General features: G+C 39.3%; 1 protein-coding gene across 2 annotated transcripts; it reads right to left on the bottom strand.

The window, feature by feature from the left end:
• Positions 1–1,216: 1,216 nt before the first annotated feature.
• LOC112556764 lies at positions 1,217–17,298 on the bottom strand. Of its 2 annotated transcripts, none has more exons than XM_025226108.1 (4): positions 16,469–17,298; positions 5,260–5,559; positions 4,416–4,815; positions 1,217–3,648 (listed from the first exon to the last, which is right to left on the bottom strand). In XM_025226108.1, exons 2-4 carry the CDS (start codon positions 5,503–5,505, stop codon positions 3,092–3,094), a joined length of 1,203 nt encoding a protein of 400 aa, XP_025081893.1. In that variant the 5' UTR covers positions 5,506–5,559; positions 16,469–17,298; the 3' UTR covers positions 1,217–3,091. The 2 variants fall into 2 exon arrangements, with proteins under 2 accessions (XP_025081893.1, XP_025081892.1); XM_025226107.1 differs by lacking the exon at positions 16,469–17,298 and adding an exon at positions 13,152–14,273.
• Between the last annotated feature and the right edge of the window lie 6,342 nt (positions 17,299–23,640).

The raw sequence follows: 23,640 nt of genomic DNA, 5'->3' as shown, positions 1-23,640 counted from the left end.
CCATACGAGCAGTCAAACTGTTCAGAAGCTAATTTTGGTTCCTGACCGCTCAACAAGACTTTATTAAATAATATTTGTGCTTTAAGGCGCTTGCTGAACTATGATCGTCTGTAACAAAGCATCACCTGCATTTTAAAGAAAGGAAAACATCAACAGTTTATAAACAATTGGAGATTTTATTTTTACTTTTACAGACCAATTAGCATCTTTATGAATTGCTATCATTTACACATGTCAGAAGCGGTCCATAAAGGCAGATACACTTGGTAATATACGTTTTCAGAGAAGATTTACTACTGTATACAAATTACAGAAATGCCTGGCTAACTATTACTTGTTGTCTTAAAAAGCGTTTAATAGCTTTTCTTGAAATTTATTGATACGTAGCCCTATATTATTGTGTTTTATTTTGTTACTTTTATCACTCAAAAGTATAGATTATGTCCAGATACTACTTTGAAAACGATATCTTCAATATCCAAGTGAACGGTCACCTTCACGATACATCCTGTTATTATTTTAAAATTTCGTCCGAATTCTTCCATTCTGCCAACACAAACAAATCCTTTCTCTACACCTTTTTTTTCGTAATGTTCTCTGTTATATTTTATCTATCGTAACTTTATATGTCATAATCTGTAATAATTTTATCTGTCATATCTTTCACTCTACACTTCACATGTCTACATCCTGTTTGCTAACATGTTTTCTCAAGCACTCAATATAGATGTACAATTCAATCAAAAATAATTTAAACTAAACAGATATCAGGGTAAAAATGTCTCTAACTGACCATCATATCTCTCTGCACATCCAAAAGAATTGTGGATGGAAAGTACAGGTGATTGGGATTGCAAATGAACCGAGAACGTCTTAGTACGTATAAGCATGATGGAATCCTCAAAACTGATTAAAGAGCCATAAAAGTATTCATGTATTCAAAAAATATTGCAAAATATTGCGCTTTTCCCTCTAATCAACATGCTATCAAAACTCATTCTATAATCGGTCCAGTCACTTAGGATTTCATAAACTGGGACGAGGAGACAATGACAATGACAATGACAATGACAATTCTTTATTAACGAGAGGTAAAATAAGCAAGAAAATGCTTTTTTTCCATTTAGCCCTCACCCTTTACGGGGAAAGAATAAACTAAGTAATTGAAGTAATTAGGTATTATGAGAATAATTAGTAGTAAACATAAGGGAAGGTATCAAAGGAGAGTGGAAGGTGAATATCTGCAAAAGTGGTGGTTAAGAAAAATGTATGTTTACAAGGTTTCCTGGAATTGGGAGGTATCTCTAGAGGCCTCATCTAATTTTCTTGAATGTATTTCTGTAGATGGCGTGTAAAACAGTTCAGGGAGTAACATTGCCTAAGATGAAGAGGGAGGCTGTTCCACAGCACGCTCCCTGAGTATTTCAGACTTGATTTCAAAAGGTCTAGTCTAGGAATGGGAATATTAAGTTTTGGAGTAGTTCTGATGTTATTGGAGGAAAATAGTAGAGAGAGTCTATGCGAGTTCGATTATCGAGAAAGGAAGTAATGAGTTTGGTGTTGCCGGTACTTAGTTTATATAATTATAATTTTCTGATAAGCAGATTATGATCTATAACATCAAAGGCGTTAGCAAAGTCAACAAATAAGGCGCGAGAAAAATGATCGTCATTAATATTATTTAGCTATTGTTCCACCTTAGATGTAAGTGCTGTATCGAACCAAGCGAGCTTCATGTTGTGTTTAATACGTTTGGTCTACAACGGTACATGCCTATTGTATATTATTAGAAACTGGTTGTGCCAGTAAGTGACTGCGTCCTCGGGGTTTGTAATATCATTTTTGTAGGGGAGAGTTGTATACATCAGCAAGAAATATAGATTCCACAAAGTTTTTAAGGAGCGGTAGGTGATTGTTTTGTGTGAGCTTCTGGGAATTTTGGTCTCTTAGGGCCGTCAACAATTTGCTTTTGGTTAGGCCAGATAGCGATAGTACCTGGAAGGGTTCCCTGTCAATGGCATCCTGCATTAATACATGCCAGCGACGACAGAATCACCCAGTATCAGAGCCATTGTAATGGGTTGTTGTTTGTGGTTGTTAGCTTCAATTTGCCTTCCTTAGAAAAAGGAGTAGGAGGGAAGACACCGCCGTTTGCTGTTTGTCCGCTTGCGGCTGACAGTTGTTGCTCGGAGGACAGGAGTGGGGTGGGTGTCATGTTTCGGACAAGAGCTGGAGGAGTGAGGGGGAGGGGAAGATTATTGCGTGGGGAGGGGAGTGGACGAGATCTATGCTTGAGGCTTGTATGAGGCAGGGGAGGTGGATAATCGCTTACGTCAGATGACTGGGGGGTGAGTGGGCTGATGGCAGGCCTGCCGCGACTGTTATCTGTTGTTGCGCTGCCTGCGGTAGCATTGGGTCGCGCTGGAATGTGAAATATAATAATATAATAGGGGGGAGGGTAGAGGGCTGTGAAGGTGCCATAGTCCACTGTGCTATGAGACTTTTTGGCTGATGTTCCCCAGCCTTGGTACCCATAACATTGGTGCAGAACAAAATGCCAGGCTGCTAAATACCGCTGTTGGGTCTTGAAAGTTTTTTTTTGGATAAGATCAAGGGTGTTTAGTATCTGTTTCCCGAATGCGTCGTCCTGGATATAGGGGAGACTTTGGGCGAGGCGGGCCTTCGTGTTAAGGCTCATAGTTGCCTACCAGGTGACTGTAGCCACAGACTCCGGTCAGAATGTGAACATAGAGACGAAAGAGGCACTTACCGCCATATTGTCAACAGTCTTACCCTTGCTCTATTTGTGTCTCTGTCCTTTGGGAAAAACAATTTTCTAAAAAAACATTCAAAGAAAGCCTTGGAATCCAGGTGTAAGGTTTGTTGCGATGATAGTTCCAGGGGAACTTTTTCCGGAGATGGTGTACCACTTCACAGGTTTTGTTGCCCATAGGTAATGGTGAGAGTACACCCCGCCGCCATCTTGAGTCAAAAGGAGAGTGGGGATAGATTGCAATGTTAATACAGTATATGTAAAACTTTGCACATTAGTGTAGTGTTTAGGAATATAAGATCAATTTGTGAATTCCATTTACCACATCTGCTTCTTTCGTAATTCTAAAAGATAGTTCAAAAGTATCTGCACTTTGACTCTGTTCACTCCAAGTCCGTAGTGCTCGCCATCGAAGCTGGCCGTACCGTCCGTCAGGTTAAAGGCTTCAAATATTGGCACGTGCCACTCTCTCAGGAACTGACCAATAAATTTGTTGTATCGCTTAACAGCTTCATAACTCTGATAGGGAAAGTTGGGTGAACCGAGCAAGCCTGGTGAGTGGATCCCCATCCAAACAAGTTTCGAATAAGTCATGCTGGACGAGTTCATTTTCTGCAAAAGGGGGAGAAGAACCTGTTTCTGGACCTTCTCTTCGTTGAAGTGGTCGTGGATGCCCATTCCCAAGAAGACGATGCTGCGGTTGACGTTGTTCAATCCGATGATGGCGTCGTGGACTGATGAAGCGGAGCCAGAGCTGTAGTAGTAAAGTAGCTTGACTTTGGCTGTGTTGTTGCACACATTGGTGTCTGAGTCCACGTGAAGTCGGCACACTTTTTCTGTGAACATGAAGAGGCCGGCACACGAGGACCGCAGATCTACGAAAAAATAATGTTTCGACATTTGCGCTGATGTAGTATTTATATCACACAGTATAAATTTTGTTTTGTGATCGCTAGGATCTTATACCGAGAATATGACAGAAGAATAAAATGACAATGACTACTACGGCTAATAACAATGTTCATGATGATAATGACTGTTCCTTAATGGAAGTCCTTTCAGGAGGACACAACAGTAGATATAAGCTTTATGATAGTTTTCCCCATCAACTAAAGCCTGAAGTGTCTCATCCACTGTGATAAAAAAAGTCTTTAAGTGCACTTATTTAATGCTCTATAAACGTGTTAATGTAGACGGGAAAGGTTTTAATCTTGGAAAAATACATTTCTACATCGTAAAATAGAGGTCATGGAGTGGAGCAAAAGAGATAAGTTTGTGCTCCTAGGCGATTTGAATTCTCTATGTCTCGTCACTAATTATCTTGCTTGGACACAAGTTATTCACCGAGAATACTGTTTCATTTGTGATGACAAATAATTGAGACAGCATAGAAGGAAAGCAAATACCTGCACGTGTGTCAAGACAATGACAAGAATAAATTACTAGATGCAGACATTAAGAGGTCCTAAGACGAATTCTTCAGGTAATGGTACACGGTACCTAGAAGTGCCCACTATGATGACTGACATTACGAGTGTTGTTGCACCGTGTTTTCCAAAAGATCGGCTATATTAAAAATCCATATCCCTGTACTTTAAATTAATTTAAGTGTCGTTCTCGAATGTGGAATGCCGATACCTACCCGCAGGTGTATTTTTGGCCATCGCTCCGTGGGTTTCGTTGTTCCTGGCTGCCAGTAGGAAGGCCGTGAAGACGTGTCTTACGAACGAGTCCCCGATGAAATAGAGAGTGGCGCCATCTAGCAACTCACAAATCTCGTTGTGAGACAGGTGTCGGAGCTGACAGGTGGGGTCTGATGGCCTCCAGGTGGCGTACTCCGCATGGATAGGTTGACGTGTGTCACGACAGTCTGTGCAGGTGCACTGATGTTGTGTTTTGTTGGTGCAGACGTTGTTGTAGCAGCAAGGGGTGTCGCCGTTAGGGTCACACAGAGCTCGGTACACAACGTTTGGGAAGGTGACATTACCACACAGTTTGTCAGGACGCTGAAGGTTGGTCGGGATTGTCTTTTCTTTACGAATCTTTCAACGAGAGAGCATAGGTATATATTAGAAATGTCCGTCACTCTCCAATTAAAATTATAAAAATGTAAGTTAAATTTAAGGAAAAGGCAAAAAAAAAAAAATGTTTCATATGGTGTTAATGTATTTGTTTAAATTAAGAGCAAACCAGATTGTTCTGAATTTTTTCAATGCATTTTATTATTTTTTCTTTTTGTTCTTAAAATGTTTTTCTTCTTTTTGGAAGTGGGAGGAGAGTGATGAGTATGGTGATAAACAAGACACAGCTAAAAGCTCTAGAAAGAAAACCAAATAGTCTATCTGGTTAGCACACCTTCTCTTGGATCAGATGTATGTCGCTAGCTTGACAGGTTACATCTAGTTGCAGCCTGTCGCTGAGAGTGGATGTAAGATGAACTGTGGATGTAAGTGTGGATGTAAGATGAACTGGTAGGACACCTTTACCTGGTCGTAGAAAAGTGTTATCTCACTGTGCTCGGCGGGTGAAAGATTGCGGGTTTCCCAGTGCCCGTACGCCATGCAGTTCAAAACGTCTTGGACATCTACATGCATTGACTCGACTGGCTCTGGCCAGAGATGGACAATCAAAGGCATCACGATCGTCCAGCTTTCATAGGAATATTTCAGTCCCACGAGCATCAGAAGCAAGACGAACGCAACGGATATCTGTTTTTTCTTCCCTATCTTCATTTTTGGGTATACCTCTGATACATGTCTCTACTTTCTTCTCAGGTCTTTTGGTTCCTGAAATGTAAGAACACGTTGTCTGTAATAAGCGAGCAGTGGGTTAACGAATCATGGGAATCGGAATCCGTCTCGAATTTGAATGGAAGCAGGAAATAAAAGCTACGGCGCTTGTAACGCCTCCCTCGAGTCACCAGATCGGCCCTCCTGAGGTAACTTGCCGAAAGAGAGAGAGAGAGAGAAAAAAAAAACAGAAAAAGAGATTGCATACAAGGAATAGCAAACAGTTTGGTACATCATTATGACGCCACCCTATAATTTGTCAAGACGCTGAAGGTTTATGTGACATAAAACATCCAGGGTGTTTTTTAATTTCTCTCGAGGGAGGGAAGCAGGACCACTCATGGTCAGAATGTTTATATTGCTACGTAACTACCTCTTACTCAGGCGTCCATTGCGCCTTTTGACTCTTCATAAAATAGAACGCACTGTATGTTTCTTATTTACTGGGAGAATTTCAATGAAATCTTTACAAGTATGGGGGGTCGGTAATTAACTGTTGTACGATCGTCCCACTGTATGCATGAACCGAAGAAAAAAAAAAGTTTCGATCTATTCGCAAGTTTTTCCATTTTCTGAAAATCATCATGAGTGGTTTCTTGTGCCAGTCTTGGCTGTCAGCAGTCCATTAGAAATACAGGATAGGTAAATCAGTGCACAAATCGAGTTCTGGCCATCTCGTGCTTCTAGCCACATCCATTACATGTGTTGTGAAAGCGTAATGACACAAATGATATAGAAAGTGTCTAAAATTCAAAGAGTAGGCAACAGGGTAATTTTTCACTGATGTTCGGGATAAGGCTGAGAGATTAATTTGTCGGGAAATAATGTCAGATTTCAAAGAGCACAATCAAGCCGCATTTTAGCATAAAGCAGATAAATAATTTGGGCATTGCAGTGAACATTTTGGAGAAGCAAATTGCTGGAACATTTAAAGGAATAACAACACATTTTTAACAAAAGATGTACAGCACAGCAGGCAATGAAACCTAGATTTATTGCAAAAGAGATCAAGACGTCTGCGGACTACGACTTCCTCCATGTTTTGTGTGCGTCATTAGTTCCACGTCACAAGAAAAAGACGTCATGTATAAAAAATGAGTTTTTCTCTATGGCCGAGTGAGCTGTGAAAAACAACGGTCTTCGTCCGCCATGACTCTCTCAGGGACATTCCTCTGAACTTGTGCCTCTTCGATTCTATTCACCTACAAATCTTTTCATCCTCATCTCCGGGAGCTTGTCAAGCGTTGTGTGTGTGTAATACGTCGTGCGTATGCAAGGTAAGTGTACGTTCGTCTTATTACAATCATCAGACTTCATATTTCTCGTCAGTGGACAGTCAGTCAGTTTTAATTTTATTAGAAATATCAATCAACAAATAACAGCGAGACGAAAGACTTTGAAGTTAATAAGCGTTTCCTAATTAATATGTAGAGCTGGGAAAATGAAGATGGGGCTCGAGGGGAAATAAATTTAGGTGACATGAATGTGACCACTTCATTTCAAGAAAAAAAACTGGTTCTTGAAACTTCAATCAAACTTGTGACAGAGGAAAACATGGGGACTACAGCAAAAGAAAGTCAGCAGAAAAAAATAGTGCACCAGCAGTTTTGAGAGTGCTAGAGAATGAACTATTTTCGGAACGAAAAATGCTTTTCTGTCAACTGTTACAATAATTTATGTTGAGCCCCGTTGCTATTGTGCAGAGAAGAAGAGGAACACTTCAGAATGTCAGAATTTTCGAACTCAAATCCAGTGCAACCACACAAAAGCTTGAATGTTGTGACCATCTTAAAAAGAAGGTGGGAGGACAGGTGATGGATAAATTGACACAAAAATTTTAAAAAAAGGTTTTTGGCATAAGGGAAAAAAGGTGGAAGAATATGTTTCAAATGTGGCCTATCAAAAAAGCACTATCAAAATATAAACGTTAAAAAATGCAAGCTTTTTCCAAACCAGGCATATACAAATATGTCTCTTACGGTGATATATATATATAAATTAAATAGTGAGATTATTTTTAATTTGTTTTGCTTCCTCGATGAAAATTTTCTGCACTGTCTGACCATTGAGCTCGCCTCTGCAAATCATCATCGTCGTCGTCCTCGTAGTCCTCCTCCTCCTCCTCATCATCATCATGTTGCTATTGTTCATGGAGAAGAACACATTTAGTTTCAAGAAAAAGTGCCATGCATTTACCACAGGAAAAAACATGTCTGCATTAGAGTTTTGATCCTAAGAACTGCAGGACGCTTGTAAACTCCGGAATAATGTCACTGTTCATCAAATCCTAAAGAGCTTGAATTAATAATAAAGAGCTCGAATCTGAGTGACATGAACTTTGAGCCGCCATTGACACTGCCTGCGCGTTTGGCTTTGTTGCTGCCACAATACCACCCGCCATACTGGGCGTTGGAGAAAGGTCAAATCTGGGTGTAGTCCACCCTGTTTCTGGTGAGTGACCTAATTTCGCAGTCGTGTGCTGTCAATAATTCCCCGCACTTCAAACATAGAGCTATCGTTGCCATAGCGATGAATGATCTAGTTATGAGGAGCAGGTGCTTTCAGAAAAGGTAAGGCGTATAATAATTAGAACAAGAACGCACTTTCCTGAGTATGGGGAAAGTGACCTCGATGCACTTAACACAAACAATTAACAAATACATCTAGTCACTGAATTTACTGTTATTGGTTATCAAAGTTACCACATGACAGTATCTATGAAATTCTCCATAGACTAGATCATTTGAGTATGTCTATCTAATCCCAGGTAAAGTTTTAAGGCAAAAAAGGGGGACTTCTTCACAATATTGAGATGCCTTATCTAATCCCCACAGTTCTGAACACAAGCATAAAAAAACCTTTAAAAAAACACATCAACTCTTATTACTATAGGATCTAAGAATTTTCAATATTCAAAGTAAACCTTTCTTTCCTCTGCTTGCGAAGTCCTGATATGCCGCTGTAAAACTAAGCTTAGTAGAAAACAACAACACTAGGTATTTATAAACACTACCAACAGGCATTAAAATACTATTGCAGGTCTAGCATTTTCTTTTCCACAAGAACCAATCCTTGCAAAAAACTACAATATTACTTTTATCTAAGTTTTCTTGTAGATCCAAGGTAGATGAAGCTATATTAAAATTATTTTAGCTGATTTTGCAAACCAGTCACTGATTCAGCTATCAAAACAACATCATCTGCAAATAATAAACTGAACATTTCTCAGTAAACTATAGATAAGAAAGCTTCATGCTTTCCATTCTGAATTATCTTAATTGCCAATTCATTAACAAAAAACAGAAAATAATACAAGACTACACTCATTCACTTGTTTTACTCCCTTAATACAAGTTATATAATCAGTAAACTGTGCTCTACAGTCTACACCTCATTCTTAATTTTACATTATTATATTTAGCTTTGATGGCTCTGTATAACTTGCCTGAAACTCCATTTTTAAAACAAAATATGCCATAATAAATTTCTACTTATTGAGTCAAATATTTTTTCAAAGTATATAAATGCCACATATAGTTCCGGATTCAAAGCAAACTATTTCTGGATCAAACCCAACAAGGTAAACATATGATCAAAAGTTTAGGAACCTTTTTTAAAACCAACTTGATACTCTCCACTATGTTTTTAATCCATTCACTCTAAAAGGGAAGGGAATGAACGAGGATAAGTGAATGGCCGAGCTGCTGGAGAGAAGTAGTGATTTTTTTTTTCTTTTGTATTGGCCAACCGTGAAGGGTAAAAGGAATACACAAGGGGCGCTTGCCGTGACTCGGTGGTTGCTTTCTATATCAGGGACTGTGCCTTACTACTCTTTCAAATATACGATATTTATTCGATTTGGTCAGCAAAGTGCACGTCTCGAGTTTCTGTGAGGGTTGGAAAGGCCATCGACTAACGGTGGGACAGATCAATGTCTCACGTCTCACGTGTCTAAGAAACATATCGGAGGACCCTCCGTGTGACAAGAGACTGATGAGTGGTGTTGATAAGTGGCGAGTGAATGGTGCAATGTGTAGGGTAGCAGTTGAGTATTGCTGTTGACTCACGTCTTATTTGGGTAGCGGTACGAAATGATGAAGGTATGCTTAGGTAGCAATATAATTCATTAAAGTTCATGATTTAGCTGTCAAGTCTAACACTGTATTAGTAATTCACGTTATACTCTAAATTACGTTATCTTTATTTTTTGGGGGACTTACTCTTGTACCTTCAAGCTACTTGAAAATTTTCATGCAAAAATTTAGAGTAAGTGTTGTTTATAAGTGTATAGAACAGTCTTATGTTTATTTCCTGACACATTTATTATTTATCTACGAGGAAATAGTATGGGTGATATGTCTAATGTAAATTTCTAAATATCCCCTTCCCCGAGGCGCAAAAGAACAAAAATTGAAGTCCTCGTAGATAAATAATAAATGGTTTGACCGTAGCTTCCTGGAACTGAGTGTTGAGAAAACGGAAGAGATGGCCTTTGGAAGAACACACGATGGAAGAGATGGCAGTACGCCTCTCTCCCCACCAATCCAAATCAAAGGACAGCAGGTACAGAGGGCTGCCAGTTTTAAGTACCTTTGTACAGTGATAGATGGAAGGCCATCCTTTAGTGATCACGTGAACCAAGTATACAAAAAGGCCCAGCAAAGGCTGCACCTTCTGAGGAAACTCCACAGCTTCAATGTCAGCTCTGGGGTGCATGAGACTGCTTACAGGTCTCTTGTTGAAAGCATCCTGACATTTATCATCTCCGCCTGGTATGGTCACCTCCTTGTCAAAGACAAGGCAAGGTTATCCAGAATCATCAACCAGGCAAATAAAATTACTGGTTCACCACATCTGCCACTATCTGGCTCGTATCTTCAAGCAGTCAGAAAGATGGCACATGGCGTCATTTCATCATCATCATCATCATCATGCTGCTATTGTTCATGTAGAAGAACACATCTTAGTTTCAAGAAAAAGTGCCATGCATCTACCACATAAAAAATCCTTGTCTCGATTAGAGTTTTGATGCTGAGAATTGCAGAGGAGGCTTGTAAACTCCGTAATAATGTCACTGTTCTTCAAATCCTAAAGAGCTTGAATTAATAATAAAGAGCTCGAATCTGAATGATATGAACTTTGAGCCGCCATTGACACTGCCTGCGCGTTTGGCTTTGTTGCTGCCACAATACCACCCGCCATACTGAACGTTGGAGAAAGGCCAAGTCTGGGTGTAGTCCGTCCTGTTGCTGGTGAGTGGCAAGATTTTGCAGTGTGGGCTCTCAATAATGCCCCGCAGTTCGACCAGAGAGTTACTGTTGCCATAGCGATGAATGATCTAGTTGTGAGGGGCAGGTGCTTTCAGAAAAGGTAAGGAGTATAATAATAAGAATAAGGACGCACTTTGGGGGAAAGTAACCTCAATGAACTTAACTCAGAGATTCAGTCACAGTGAAATTCAAACGTTTAGACACAGTTAGTTAAGGTGTGAACCAAGGGTACATTCAGTGGAAATGTACAGGACCTAGCAGGATATTTTTTCTGTAGAAAGTATTAAGGACTTTTGTGAATTCCATACTAAGGATAACAAAATTGGCAGGTGATGCTATCAACAGTAAGCAGGAAAGAAGGGAGTAGTGCGCCTGCAATATCTGTTAAAAGGGTGACGAGTCGAGAGACGCTGGAGAAAGCCGAGGACTTGAAGACATTGTGAAGTGTTACCTAAGCGCGTCTATGTTGTTACAGGTAAGGTTTAATGTTATCAGCAATTAAAGTCTAACACGAGCGCGAGGAGCAAAGCGCTGGAAATAAAGCAGAAAGTATCACGAGTATCACATAAACATATTTGGGTTGTATTTTATGACGAAGAGTTACGAAAATGTGATATCAATGTTTTTTTTCTCTTAATTACACCTGGATTGTCAACAAAACAGGAAGTGATGAAAGAAAAGTATTTCTAAAAATAGTATCTTCTGCATGAGCTAAATTTGAAGAGAAAATATGCAATCCTCGATAAAAGAAAAAAAAACAGAACAAAACAAACCAGGACTCAATGTGCCGTTGCTGAATGTTCTCGTCGTTACTTAGATGAAGTTAGTTTGTACTCATGGTCATTTCCTAAAAATACTGGCTACAAACACCAGTGGATTAACTTTATTCAGAGGTGTGTTTATCCATATCTCTGCTTTGTTTAAACGTGCCATGCGGACTTCATCTCCACACCGTACTCAAGAATTTGCTCAAAACATTTCAAAAGCGGTTGTTATTCAGTCACTTATACAGTACAGACAATTCTTGGACTTTCAGTAAAATAAAGAGATCTTCCTACACGAATGCCAACTGGACTAAAGCACAAAGACTAGAGTTGATAAAACCAACTGATTGCTGGTTAAAAGCTTAAACAAAGATCAAGCACCCGAGATACAACATCGACACTTCCTATACCGTTTAGGTCTACAAGTACCATCGTGACAGTCACAAACACATCATCAGTCTTATCCAGCACAATGCTAAAAACAACTGATAGCGTGAGGACACCATTGATGTACTGCTCCAAAAAGATAAAATGGAATTGAGGGTGACAGACGTAAGAGCAGAATACACGGAAATACGTGTAAGTAAATAGTAAATTTTTCATGCAACTAAGTGAGGAAGAAATAGGTTTTTACAAATATATATCAAATTTGTATGCTATATTATTATATGTTAATGGCAAAATGTCATTATCAGCAGTCAGTTCTAAATATAAAATAAAAATGCACTGATTGAAATCCCTAGTGGCAGGTGAGAATGCCAATTAAAAAAAAATAGAAGAAACATAACGCTCAGCATCATGATCAAGATCACACTAACTCTTGAAAATTAAGCTTAATTTTGTACTCATACTTTGGGAATTATTATTTTAAAATCACTTTGCTCCGATCATTAAAAAAAATGCCGCAGCACTCCTGTTGACCTTTAATGATCACAAGTATGCTTTGTATCATAGAAAAGGGAAGCAAAGACAGTGACAGGCCAGACCGGGCGAACTAGTTGAAGACAAAAGTTTATTTTGGTTGCAAGAACTTAACAACGGATGCACATTTCCATTAAGGAAATCGACTGACTCGTACTACTGCTGGGTGTCGTCCTGGAAATCAATGCACGTCTGGGGCCAAACTTTGACAACATTGTGTGGAGATAATAATAATGATAATAATCATAATCATAATAATAATCATAAAAATTCGCGAAACAATGTACATTTAATGCGGACGTGCTAAGCGCGTTTATTCTTTCCACCACTTACTAGAGAAGGGAAATAAATTACAAGGCGAACTGGCTGAAGACGGAACGTTTTAAAACTGAAGAAACGGAAATACAAAAAAAGAAAAAAATATATAAGCAAATTTATTTTATCACTTTGATCTTTAAAAATTAAGAAATAAAATTATATATCTACCTATAAAATAAAATTAACTCTATGAACTTACACATAGGTGAAAGAAAGCTACTATAAATAAACAGATATAAATACATTACAGTTTAATTGCTGGTAGTGTAAGTTATTCCACGATTGTCGTGTTCATATTAGAACTTGTTGCTCTTACCAGTTATTCCGAAAAAACGAAATAATCCACACGAAAAAATGTCCTGTCTCCCAGCGTTGGTGTTGCGTGGCGGGTGCAATGTTATATCACCTGTGTTGTGCAACCCGGATACGGGTAGCTCCATGGTAACGTGCCTTCTACGTCATCGGCAAGAAAAGGTTAGGTGTTCGCTTAGGCGCAACGATATCTAACACTGATCGTGACGAGAAAGTGTAGTTATGGTTCCTCACTTTTTAGAAATTCCACTTTTTTGCACCTCAATATTTATATATATTCTTGGAGTAGACCTGAGGACGGCTGTACGCGAGGCTTGACTACACGTCTCATTGGTGCTTTCACACTGAGAGCCTTGGCGGCAAGTCCTCTGTCATCTTAGACGGTGACACCTCTGAGCTTGGCTGAAGACTTGTTGAACACTTTCATGGTCCTCCGTCATATGGAGGACATTTTCTGAACATTATTATCTTGGTGTAAATGATTGGCATAAAAACGCTGGCAGAATTGTCGTTCTTTAAAAACCTTTTTGCTGATTGTCCCCGCCACCCCTTTCCGAAATAAAAGGACAAAACTTCACTACTATTCAGTGTAAGAAATAACGCAAAAATCCTCAACTTTTTTGAGTTATCCAGGTTCTTTTTCGAGATGATGCTCCAAAAAACTAAGACTGGAGGGTGGCAGCTCTCTGAAATGTGTCTCCTTTGATGGTGTTTGATGTGAGATACAGTTTCTGGATCTGAGAATTTGTTGTGTGTTTAGTATGTGTTGTGTGTTTAGTATGTGTTGTGTGTTTAGTATGTATTGTGTGTTTAGCATGTGTTGTGTGTTAATATGTGTTGTGTGTTTAGTTGTACTTCTGTTATCCTTACCATCGTTACTATTTTTAACAGCTACGAACCCATTCGATTTCCGTATCCACTCAGCTCACAGATTCTGCCAGCTGTGTTTCGTGATTCTTTGTTTAGTAGATATCCTCACCCGAACCTTTATCCGTCTCAATCAGAGCAGAAACAAAGTTGGGGACACCGCAGATATCCAGTCAAAACTCTAGCGCCTTTGAACACATGGTCCTCTTGTTGCTGCAAGGTATGTCACTACTGTTGTTTAAAGTCCCCTATAAACACAGTCGTCGTGATTGAAGGCACGCCATGTCATAGCAAGTTCTACAAAAAGTTCATCTCTCTAACGCAGGGAGTGGGGTGGGGGTAGGAAAATTACTTCTTGCGGGCCGGTCTCTAAATTTTAAATATGCGGCGGGCCGGTCAAATACCAAAAGCCCAGGCCAGGTGACTACACAACAAACTAGTGATAATGGAATGCACAACAACTGAGTACATAATGGCGTTCACTTACACGAATTTATTGTGTAATGTGAAACTCTTTGAATTCTAAATCTTTTGAAGGCAGCGGCGCCCAATGATCTCTAACGACTCCGTCAGACATGTCACCTGTGTTATTTATTATTTTTGTAATAAATAATTTTATCTGTGTTATGATGTTATGGGATGCCGATTTCTAACGCTGTTGTACTTGATAAATTAAATTTCAATTAAATTAACCTAAGCTGAATAAAAAAAAAACAACAACAACCCATGAAAACTACTGAACTTCACATTTTGGCAGCCGGGCGGGTCCAACGACGTCCTTGGACGTACCTTGCCAACCCCTACTTTAACGTGTCATCGTAACCTCTTAGATAACATGGTGAGGGTATAAACCACTTTACGGTTCAACCCGTGTATACATGGGAAATTCACCTCTAGTAAGGTGTTCACAAAAAGCAAGACGGAAGGGATTTAGATTTCCAGATTCATATTGTTTTTTCATTCAATGGCCATTATCATATAAGAAAGGGGAGCAAACGACAGTAATTATACAATATTAAATTAAAAAAATACATAGATATGAAGACTAGAACTGCAAGCAATGACTTCAAAATGACTTCTAGATACATAGATTAATCTTCTACTATAAACTTTCTAAATTGAAAAGCATTGAAAAGATATAATGCCAATTTTTGTAACAATTGTTTTCATTTGTTGAAGCCAGTAACAAAACTGTTTAGGTTTATGTACCATTTTCTTTGTATACATCTTACTCTGAAATGCTGTAGGGCTTTACAGCAGAGAACAAATGGGAACTTCATCTCCCTCATTTACTCTACATAATGAACATAGCTGGTAATATGCAGTGTGTCCTCCATATCGAAAATAATGAACTGCAATAATGAACACACCTAATCTAAATTTAGCAAAAACTGTCAGTAAATAATACTCTAAATTCATTTCCAAATATTTTGAACAGTGCCTGAGATCCCGTATGTAGACTAAAAAGAAAACCTCTCACTACTATTAATGTGATCTTCATATTCCTGCCATCTACACAAAACTTGTCATTCCTTTAATTTGGCTATAAATAAACTTACGTTTAGATCATTTGGAGTTTACCTATCTAATCCCAGGTAAAGTTTCCAGGCAAAAAGGTGGACATCTTCACAATATTGAGATGCCTCATCTAATCCCCACAGTTCTGTAGGCTGGACATGAACATGAAAAACTTTCAAACCCCCCCCCAAAAAAAAAACAACAACAACAAAACAAACAAAAAACAACAACAACAAAACTCTCAACTCTTATTTGTACAGGATCTAAGAATTTTCAATATTCAAAGTAAACATTTCTTTCCTATGTTTGAGAAGTCCTGGTATGCCGCTGTAAAACTAAGCTTAGTAGAAAACAACACTAGGTATTTACAAACACTACCAACAGGCATTAAAATACTGTTGCAAGTCTAGCATTTTCTTTTCCCCAAGAACCAATCCTTGCAAAAAACTACAATATTACTTTTATCTCAGTTTTCTCGTGAGTCCAAAGTAGATGAAACTATATTAAAATTATTTTAGCTGATTTTGCAAACCAACTGATTCAGCTATCAAAACGTCTTCTGCAAATAATAAACTGAACATTTCTCAGTAAACTATAGATAAGACGGCTTCATACTTTCCATTCTGAATCATCTTAATTTCCAATTCATTAACAAAAACAGAAAATAATACATGACTATACTCATTCGCTTGCTTTACTCCTTTAGTACAAGTTATATAATAAGTAAACTGTGCTTTACACCTCATTCTTGGATCTGTGTAACTTGCCTGAAACTTCCTTTTTTAAACAAAATATGCCATAATAAATTTCTGTTTATTGAGTCAAATTTTTTTTTCAAAATATATAAATGCCACAATAAATAGTTTACGATTCAAAGCAAACCGTTTCTGAATCAAATCCAACAAGCTAAACATATATGATCAAAAGGTTACTAACCTTTCTTAAAACCAACTTGATTATCTCCAACAACGTCTTTTTCATCCATTCACTCTAACACGGCAGGGAGTGAACGAGGATAAGTGACTGACCGAGTTGTTGGAGACAAGTAAAGTGCTTTTTTATGGTTTTTATTTTATATCAGCCAACCGTGAAGGGCATAAGGGAGACAAGGAGCGCTCGGTGGTTGCTTTGTATATCAGGGGTAGTGCCTTGCTACTCTTTCCTTTCAAATCTACGATCTTTAGTCGACTCGGTCGTCAAAGTGCCCGTCTCGGGTTTGTGGGAGGGTGGGAAAAGCCAGCGACCAACGGTGGGACAGATCAGAGACGTTAAAGCTTATAACGTCTATGGGCAGATGAATGTCTCACGTCTCACGTCTCACGTGTCAGTAAGAAACATATCGGAGGACCCTCCGAACGACGAGAGACTGATGTGTGGTGTAGATAAGTGGCGAGTGAATGCATTCAGTGTGTAGTTCAGCAGTTGAGTATTGTTGTTGACTCACGTCTTAATTGGGTAGCGGCACGAAATGATGACAGGGACGGCGTAGGTAGCAATATAATTCACTGAAGTTCCTGATTTAGCTGTCAATTCTAACGCAATTCCTGTATTATACTCTAAAGTTTGTTATGTTGATCTTTTGGGTCTTGAAACTACTTGAAAATGTTTCCTGCGTCTTGAAACTACTTGAAAATTTTCATGCAAACATTTAGAGTAAGTGTTGTTTATAAGTGTATCGCACTATCTTGTCATTACTTCCTGGCACATTTATTGAAGCTCTACGGAGATATAGTATGGGAGAACTGCGTTTTATGTATTATGTAAACTTCTAAAATCCTCTTCCCCAAGGAGAAAATGAACAAAAATTGATATCTAATGTCTGAAGTCTGAGGTCTAAAGACTCAAGTGTAATGTGCACACGTACATGTCGGCGTGGACGTCGTAGTCGAGAGTGCAGTAAACGAGAAGTGGTGTGCCCAGCTGTGACACCTCCACTCATCTCAAGAATGCACCAAGCCTGATAGGGACATCATAAGAACTCGAGAAAGAACGGCAATGGATTCGCAATGGAATGTTTTTGCTAAGCTTTGAAACACCACTAACTCAACCACTTGCACACATACAAGCAAGAAAGGTAATGCAAATAATAATTAAAGATAATTAAGGTAAAGAGACAATTAATCGTGTTGATAAAGTATATACAGCTTTATGACAGTGCATAAAAATCACATGGACGTGCATCCGCCGGTGAATTTACCCCACTAGTCCTTTCAATCTTTCTCTTCTCTCTCTCTCTCATTTTACGGACAGCTAGCGTCATCCCACGGAGTCCTTCCCATTAAAGTAAAAAGCCATGGGCGCCAACAGGGGAATTTTCTCTGATTTTCTCTCTCTAGATATAAAATGCATTTTATACTTATAGGATACAATTTATTCATTTCCTGTAATACATGTGCTAGCGTGGTGAAGTCAACCTACATGTTGATGAAAGGTGTCCTCCAGATGTCGTTCTGCACGTGGTCCTTAATGTTTTGTGGGGTTTCAGAAATGTATCATTCACTTACACTTTCCTTCTTATGTCTCAAATACAGAGTCTTAGCTGCAGAAAATACAATCAGAAAACACCAAAGAAGGCGGACAGGGCATTTATAAATTTTCTTTAAATCATAATCACTCTATATCTATGCAAGACATTAACACAGAGATGGCAGTAACTGCTTCTCATTTCTGTTGCATCATTCTTTAAAGCAACCAGCACACGTAGTCATCTTTATTACCATCATTTATATCGAGGAGTAACATGTAAGTATGACAACCAAATAAGATATTGCTACAAAATTTTATAAACCAAAAGATTCTCCCTAGTTACAAGTCTGTTTTGACCGTGTGCGCAATACGTCTCCCGATGTCAGCTAAACTGCTAGTATTTGAGTAGCATATTAGCATATTACACGTTAGCCATCCAGCTAGAGGCTCACTATGTTTTATACCGAGCCAGCAACTAAGACTTTATCACAGCAAGGCAGTCAGCCCTGTAAACAGATGCCACCTGCAGAGAAAAAACAGCGTGCCTGAGACGAGAGCTGAACCCAGGACATCTAACCTTGACTGCATTGGTGACAGGCGCTAACCGTTACGCCGCCGGACCGCCCACTGCCTCGAATAAGCAAAAATAACGAGAAGGTTAATTTTGAAAGAGAAAAGATCAATCATTTAACCATCCTAAATGTTTTAGGTGTGTCTCATTTACCTTGTAATCGAAGAGTGTGATCTCGCTGTGTTCGGCCAGTGAAAGGCTGCGGGGTTGCCAATGTCCGTACGCCATGCATTTCAAGACATCTTGGGGACCCACGTGTAGTGGCTTGACTGCTTCTAGGCCCGAGACGGCTATAGAAAACTTCAACGCCCAGCGCTCAAAGGAAACTTTCAATCCCAAGAGGACCAAAAGCGAGATTGTCACCATGGTGATCGGCTTTAGATTCGTCCTCCTCATCCCTTGTTGTGTGTAGTTATTTTTGTAGCACTGATTTACGTCTGCTTTTCTTATCTGAAATGTTAGTTCACATTCTGTTTTAGAGAACTGTATGGTGACAAGACTCATAGGAAATCCAAGACTTAGTCGGACGTCTTCCATGCTGTACGTAGAGAATAAATTGTGGCATTGTTTGTAATATCTCCTGCGTGTTTGCTTAATAATAGCCAGCACACCCATGTTTCAGTCATAAGTCATTCGTCTTAGGTTGGTATCGGTCGTTGGCAGACGCGGACAGACGACAAGTATAAATTCTGCAAGTAGAGGATACTAGTTTTCTACGAGAGTCGCAACCGTGCATCGAATAAAGTCATTGGTTGTATGTTCTCTGTACGAGATTCGGAGCAGCCTCCCCAGGCCCTTGTTCTTGAATGACTGGATTCTCCTCCCCGTATCGGCAAGCAGTTTTACATCCCTAAAGTATATCTGTATTACTAGGGACTTGTACAGATTGGAATTTGTGGTATACCTGATGTTATGGTTGTGCCAGACTCTGTCAGACTCTGTCCAGCCTAGCCATTGCCGCTGTCGCTTAGATTGGGAGATAAACCGATAAGTGGAGAAGAGTGCAAGAGGCGACAAGAGACAGTTCACACACAGGATGACAGAAGAGGCAGAACAAGCCGATGGACAAACTAACACAAAGAGGCTATACGAAATTACAAGAATTTTGTCAGGAAGGAAAAACACCAATCGTCATTATCTTTTTGAATTTTCTATCATGAACACTTCACTTCTTTCACTTTTCTCTTGCTCTCTACTTGAGCTAGGATTTCTCCTCTTTTGTAGCTGTCTTATGGAATAACAACTTCTCTGCCCTCGACTTTTACGTTGTTGTCGTTCATATTGGTAATGATTTTTCATTTCTCGGAAATTTTACCTTGTTTTGGTTTTCTTTCACCTACACTTCCTTGCAAAGTGATCAGGTTTACTCTACGGCTCAATACGTCTTTCTTCTTTCCTGTCCATCTCTGACTTGCAGTATATCGGCTTCCCGCCTTCTGTATCTTTCTCGCCAGACAGGGTCAAGGTCCTCCGTCTAGACTATCTATTAATAGACATTTCTCTAGGCTACGACAGACAGCAGCACCTCTCTGATATTTCCAGCCAAAACCTTTAGTGTCGGGACACTGCAGACTCAACTTCAGCCACAGGTTCACCTGTATGTTCCCCTGAACCCTCGAATGTCTTAAAATGAGAAGCTTAGAAAGAAGAATCGCTAGGAAGTGACTACTTTCTTATCATAATTTCCATGCCAGAAAAATAAAGCTAACCCAAGCTCACAAAATTCCAGAATTAACTTTAAAAAAAAACGGAAAAAAAAAACAAAAAACAAAAAAGAAACAAACTGGAATCATCAGTCACTAACACAAATGAGTGACACATGCGTCGCTGGTGATGACAGGCACTAAGACTGACAAATCATCAAACAATCAGCAACACTGTAAGGAAATGGAAAGAAGAATATGTATTCTGGTCAGGCCTGTTGGACCAAAGAATGTGAAGCGACAACCAAAAAGAGAAAGCAAAAACTAAAGGTATGGAAAAGTAACAAATTATTGGACACAGAATAAATACACAAAGTCTTTAGCAAAAAGCACTATCCTACAAGTCAAAAAGAGTAATAGCACAAGCTTATGGAACTACTGGATTTAAATGAAAACCGAAATGATAGCTGGAAAAAGATTAAAAGATTTAACCAGAACCCAGGTGCACCTTTCCAACCTTTCTAAAAGATAGTCTAAAATATGAGACAAATCTCGAAAAAACCAACCTCCTTGCCGGATAATTCCAAGAAACTAGCTCAGACACTGACTTTGAAATACACAAAAACAGTCTAAACTTTTTTTTTACCCTCTATAAATGATGGTGATCCCTTCAAGTTAAAAGAACATCTATGCAAAAGCTTGAGCATGTCTTAAAAGCAAAAAAGTAAGGATGTGCCCCAGGTTTCCTTGCTTCTGGCTGGCAGAAGAAACCTGAAGACTTGTCTTACGAACGAATCCCCGATGAAGAGTGTCGCCGTCTAACCACTTCAAAAGCTCCTGCAACAGGTGGTGGACGACCTGTTAAATATCTCAGTGTCGTCAATCCAGACTGTATTAACTGACAGAAAGAGCGATTCACCAAAGCAGTTTGTGCTTTGACTGATGATCTTGACACCACCAGTGCAGCTACTGCAACAACGACGAAACGAAAAAAGTTTTTTTAATAAGAAAGTATTCCAAACTATCCGTGGTTTCGGCAGGAGAGTGCTGAAGAAGTACTTGGTACTTGAAGGTAACCCTCGACAGCGAATTCTATGGACATGTGTCAGATGCAGAAACTGTGCTTCAGGATAGAGATTTGAACTGAGAATCTTAGGATACTGACTGGACTGGTGACAATTGTTTTTTAACGGCGCTAAGGAATGTCCCCACTCACTCCGCACCACACCACTCCACCCCAAGACGATGAGGGAAGGATGAAGGGCGAAGGGGGGACGACGGAGGACAGAAACAGAAATAAAATGAACGAGATATGAGACGCCACATGCGGTTTTAATATACAGATGCTATCTATTCCTGCTGAGTTTGTAATTGCAGATTTGCTGGTGGACATACAATTGATGGAAATCAGCCCTACTGTAATAAATCATTTAGTGGGGTGGGACTAGCTTTGCCTCCTGCAGGTGGTGATTTATTTCAGTCAAATCGTTCTGCTACACTGAATATTCAGTATACCCTCATATTCAGGCAGAATAATAAGTTGTCAAAGTGCATAGTGCAGCCACAACTAATACAAATGCGCGTCTTGCAGTGCAGGAGAGCCTACACAAAATTGAATATATCTAGATGTGAATTTAATTAAATTTTAAGCATTTGAAAATCCTTTAAAGGACTCCGTTATGAATCTTGTCATACTTATGTAATCACTTCCATTATAAAAAGAGTAAAGATAAAGGTGGCCTACTAAGTCGTTGGTGTAGGAGATGTCAGACAGCACTTTTTTCTCGGAGCCAGCTTTTTTTGTGGGAATTCCATTCTGCTCTATTCGCTGTCTTACCTTCCTCAAGTCATGGATCAGGAATTCAATCAATGTTACCGAGGCTCAGTTACTTTCGGTTCCTGCGGCAGTCATACATTATCATAGCAGAAAAAGATCAACGTGCAGAATCAGAATCGACAAGATTACCAGAATTATCCGTTTCACTTTTGTCATCACACCCTGAAAAGCAATATATCTCTTTTGATGAGATATGCAAGAACTGGAACTAATTACTGCTTAAAAGCAGTAACAAAAAACAAAGAACGAAACAAAGTACACTTAAAAAAAGAAAAGGAAAATTACAAACAGATGTGAGGGAGTAAACACCAGTCATAGCGGCAGGAGACGTTAAACAGGAGAAACTACGTAAATAACAGAGATGCACGATCATACACTGAATATATATCAGCAACTAAAACTCTGTAATCAACCAGTTCTTCCCTATTTCAGGTATATATATATCCAAGTGTGGCCCTACGCTCCTCGAGGAGTAATAAGGAGTAATGTTCATGTAGGTGCGTGTGTATAACTTCATGTATATTCCATGCATATACAATATTTCACTCATAAAGGTGTGTACTAGTAATCACAGAGCGTGCACGCACATACTTGTACAAGCGCAAGCACCGGGAAAAAACCCAATAAAACACATACATAGACACATGCACATAAATATGCATTTTAACAGAAAGGCTCAAGTGATGATCACACGCAAATGCTTTCGTTTGAGAAAGATTTGAATTTTGTTATTTTGACTATCTTTGGAAATGCTTTAAAAGGTTGATAACGCCTTAACCCGTTTCTCCTCGTAACAGCACGGACGTAATGCTCACAAGAAATCGCCACTCCTGCTCAATCAGCATCTGACACGTGAGTTCTCTGGTTACCTACATGAGTCACAGGCTATCACAGGTCATCGTACATAACTCTCCTGTCCCTTCTCCCCCCCCCCCCCCGCACTACACACGCAAGTCTCTGTTCAAGTCTGTCCAAACAAATGACATTCAACATGATATAATGATGCTGCCTAAGCTGGCCCAACTTCTTCCCTTGAAGAAAACCATTTTTAAAAATAATGTTTATAAAATCTGCCTTTAAAATTCCACATAAAATATATGTAAAATAGATCCTTGACCCGCCTCCATCCTCCTTTCCCCGTGGCCCCGACATGAAATTACATCATTACGAAGTCAACTGGTATAATATTGTAACGTCTAGACGCGCACAAAAAAAAAAAAAGCCAAAGAACAGCCACCTAACTGCGGTTCTATACGTTCAACACTTGTCGTGCGAGCTCGCCCTTGCTCAGTGGAGCGCGTCGGGTTAGGAGCAATCGTGCTGTCTCAAAATCTTAATGAACACTACCTCCAATCCCAACGCACGCATATAAACTTCACCATTCTCATGAAATTAAACCCGTGACGTCACCTTTGTCCACAGACACGCCACTTTAACATACCGTCCCAGTTCTCTTAACAACGTATTCTAGCAAACTTTTGTTAGGGCTGGGGAACGGAGTGAATTTCGAGTATGGTAGACTTATACCAGAATGTCTTTTATGGAATTTGTCACTGTAAATGATAATCTAAATACCAGTTAAATTTATAAC

Source organism: Pomacea canaliculata, linkage group LG2, assembly GCF_003073045.1.
Source record: "Pomacea canaliculata isolate SZHN2017 linkage group LG2, ASM307304v1, whole genome shotgun sequence".
Lineage (NCBI taxonomy): Eukaryota > Metazoa > Mollusca > Gastropoda > Architaenioglossa > Ampullariidae > Pomacea > Pomacea canaliculata.
The sequence above is the reverse complement of the archived record's forward strand: the minus strand, read 5'-3'. Positions and strand labels throughout refer to the sequence as shown.

Excerpts from the sequence above, each read along its gene's own strand:
- LOC112556764 (XM_025226108.1), bottom strand. The coding sequence starts at position 5,505 with ATGAAGATAGGGAAGAAAAAACAGATATCCGTTGCGTTCGTCTTGCTT. Across the intron at positions 4,816-5,259 it reads TAACACTTTTCTACGACCAG|ATTCGTAAAGAAAAGACAAT; the intron begins GTAAAGGTGTCC and ends TCTCGTTGAAAG. Across the intron at positions 3,649-4,415 it reads GGCCAAAAATACACCTGCGG|ATCTGCGGTCCTCGTGTGCC; the intron begins GTAGGTATCGGC and ends ATTTTTTCGTAG.